The sequence below is a fragment of the Atta cephalotes genome (genome assembly GCF_000143395.1).
Source record: "Atta cephalotes unplaced genomic scaffold scaffold00025, whole genome shotgun sequence".
Taxonomy (NCBI): Eukaryota; Metazoa; Arthropoda; class Insecta; order Hymenoptera; family Formicidae; genus Atta; species Atta cephalotes.
Genome location: NW_012130089.1, coordinates 214851 through 217975, shown reverse-complemented (window position 1 = coordinate 217975; position 3125 = coordinate 214851). Strand labels below are relative to the sequence as shown.

The window sequence follows — 3125 nt, the reverse complement described above, 5'->3', positions numbered from 1 at the left end:
ATATATATATATATATATATATATATATATATATATACACTCATTTCTAGCTAAAACATTTGTAAGAAAAAATCCACAATTTAATGATATCAAATTTCAACCGAATATATTCTCAGATACTATAACTAATAATGTCCGACTATTTGGTCGGATAGTAAAAAAGTGCCAGATACCGGATACTTTTTGGATATCCAATGCATCCCTTAACTTAAAATAGATTTGCCTAATAAATAAAAATTTAATGTGAGGCATAATTGTGCAAAGATATACCTAATATTTAACACTGGTGGTTCAATCAGGTAAGCTTTCTAAGCTTTCGTCGGAGGGAAAAAAATCCTCCGATTTTCGCTTTCCTCAGACGAATCTTTTTTTCCATTTATTTTATTTCTTTCTCCATTTTGATAATTTTGATGGGCAGACTTGAAATCCGATCCCATCACATAATACCCAAAAGCACTCGGCGCAATAATGGAGCCATCGTGTTATTCGGCCAGTAGAGAAGGCATACGCGGAGTTTCAAATCGAAACGGTCGAGGAAGGAGAACGACGGCCTGAAGGTGGGGGCCGCAGGCAGGGTGGCATCCCCCGGGACTCAGAAATCCGTTTCTGGGCAAACTGTCTTGCGAGTAGTTCGTCGGATAGTTTCGGATCCAGATTCCCGGGAGTTAAGCCAAACCGCCTTCTCAAGCGAGACGACGCGAGGATCATTCCCTCCCCATTTCCTGATCTTCTCTTTTCCTCTTTGATAGTGCGACAGTGTGGTCCCGATGGCTGAAATGAGATCCGTTTGCTACTCCTAGTTACGGGAATAACGCACCGAGGCCGAATTTATGACGGCTCGGGTCAAATAAATCGCGGATTATACGACTTGACGAGCACTTTGAGAAGCTTTCTACGTCCCTCCGGTCCCCTCTCTCTCTGACGCACGACTTTGTGGAATTTATCACCATTTAACCCATTTAACCCTTTCGGAACAGTTTATTCGTTATGTGAAATATCTGCATCTTTTATGAGGCATTTATCCTTATATGATTATAGACTGTAATTTTTTTTAAACCTTTGAGGTGAATCTTTCATTTAATGATACTCTCTTATTTGAAATGAAATAAACACAGACTTACTAATTAAAGAACTTTTAGATTGCATGTATATTACTGAACTGACAAAATTGACTTTGATTTAGTTTGTTCCTTATTACTTTTCAAACTTTGAAAATTAAATAGAATTGTGTGTAAAGAGTTTTTTAGAATAATACAAAATTCATTTACAATAAATTTATTTACAGTTTTTCAGCACATTAACATTGTTCTAATATGATGCCCGATTAAGCATCAAATTATATTAGAAATTGCTTGACAATTTAATTTAATTTGTGATATTATTACAGTAGTTTAATTGCGTTTATAAGTTCGGAAAATCAACTCGATTCGAATGACTGGCAAATATAATATATATATGCAAGTACATATATAGTATATATATATAATTCACATTAAATTATTCTTAAATAAGCATTAAAGATCTAGCTTCGACTGTTATAGGCATTTATTTCTAGTTCATTGATTATATTCTCAAATGTACAATAAAAAAAGATTCTTATTGTTTTTAGAATAAGAAAATAGAATAGTTAATTATTGTATATTTGCTTCCTAATAATTCGAAAAATAATAAGAAAAGTAAAATCGAAGAATTTCAAATAAAGTTTGTAGCAATAATCATTGAAATGGAGAAAATCGTGGGATTTAATACCAGCGCCAATTTAATGGGAATTATTTGAAAATTGAATCCTCGTACATCTGAAGGCGAGCCAGCGCATGCAGTGACACTGAATATAAACGAATATAAAAGACCTTGTTTCCCACTAATATTCCAGTTTCACACTAATATTCCAGTAGGACATTTTGCCAAACGTTTCTCGCTATGAGAACGATTTTGAAAATTAATTCGCGAGCGGGAACGAAAGTACTTATAGTTTACCTACTCTAATACTGTCGTCCGCCAAGTGAAGGATACAGAAGCAACCGCCGCTCTCTTTCTGTTTTTCTCTTTTTTTCTCTTTCGTTTCCTTTTTCGCCCTTTCCACAGGAGGGGTTGAATTACCCTACTGTCCACCAACAAACCTCGCTGGAAAACTTGGCATAGTCCGGGCGCCACTATCTATTCAATTTTCGCCAAGTTGGCGAAGTCGTTGCCAGGAAAGCAGACCAACCAACCGGACGTTTTGTCTTTTCTCGCCTCTCGCGAAAGAAAGATGATAGAAGTCGCTTACAGAAAGAGGGATGGAAAAGAGAAAAAAGAATATACGAAAGAGAGAAAGAGAGAGAGAGAGAGAGAGAGAGAGAGAGAGAGAGAATGCGCACTACTCATAACAAACCGACTTCCTGGAGTTACTTATGGCATGAGATAGCGAGAAAACGCGTTTCTGTCCGCCAGGATGATTTTTCATTTTGCTTCTTGGCACTGCATTAACGTTTAAAGCGCATTTCTTATTGATCCATTTTCTCTGATTGCAGATTATATTTTTGTCTCTCACTATGTACTCATCAATTTTTATTTGTATGCAAAAATACTTTCGGATCCATCCGCGTGAAACGTAATAGAAATAATATATAGCAGGGCATTCAATATAAATAAAGCTATAAACTTCAGTTGCGAAAATATTCTGAATGATCAATTTGTATCATACATACGAGGAATAAAGTAAAAATAATTAGAAGAAGAAATAATCAGTATTATTTTAGAATATTTTCTATATATTTTCGATAATACTTATTCATAAATAAATTATATGGTATCAATTGATGGATAGATTTATTGCAATGATACAATCTAACATGGAATAGGCAATCTTACGATGCACCGGGAAAAGGATCTACTCTGTTCTTGCGTAGAAGAAATTTGATCTTCCTATCCATATCCTCATTATAGATCGACTTGCAATTCTCATAGTTGATCCTACGTCTGACCTGAGTTGGTTTTTCATAATACCTTGTGCGTCTGTACTGTCCAAAGATGTCTTCTTTGGACAGTATGCGATTTAATAAGCGGCATGCCTTATCTACGTCATTGTTCTGAACAAAGATCGTTCGGCTGATGAATTGATGAATGTGTCGTGGAAGACCCAT

At 35.5% G+C, this 3125-nt stretch overlaps 1 protein-coding gene across 1 annotated transcript; it reads right to left on the bottom strand.

The window, feature by feature from the left end:
• Nucleotides 1-2849: 2849 nt before the first annotated feature.
• On the bottom strand, nucleotides 2850-3125 carry LOC105620202 (28S ribosomal protein S21, mitochondrial). The gene has a single exon (XM_012201707.1). It carries the CDS (start codon nucleotides 3123-3125, stop codon nucleotides 2850-2852), a length of 276 nt encoding a protein of 91 aa, XP_012057097.1.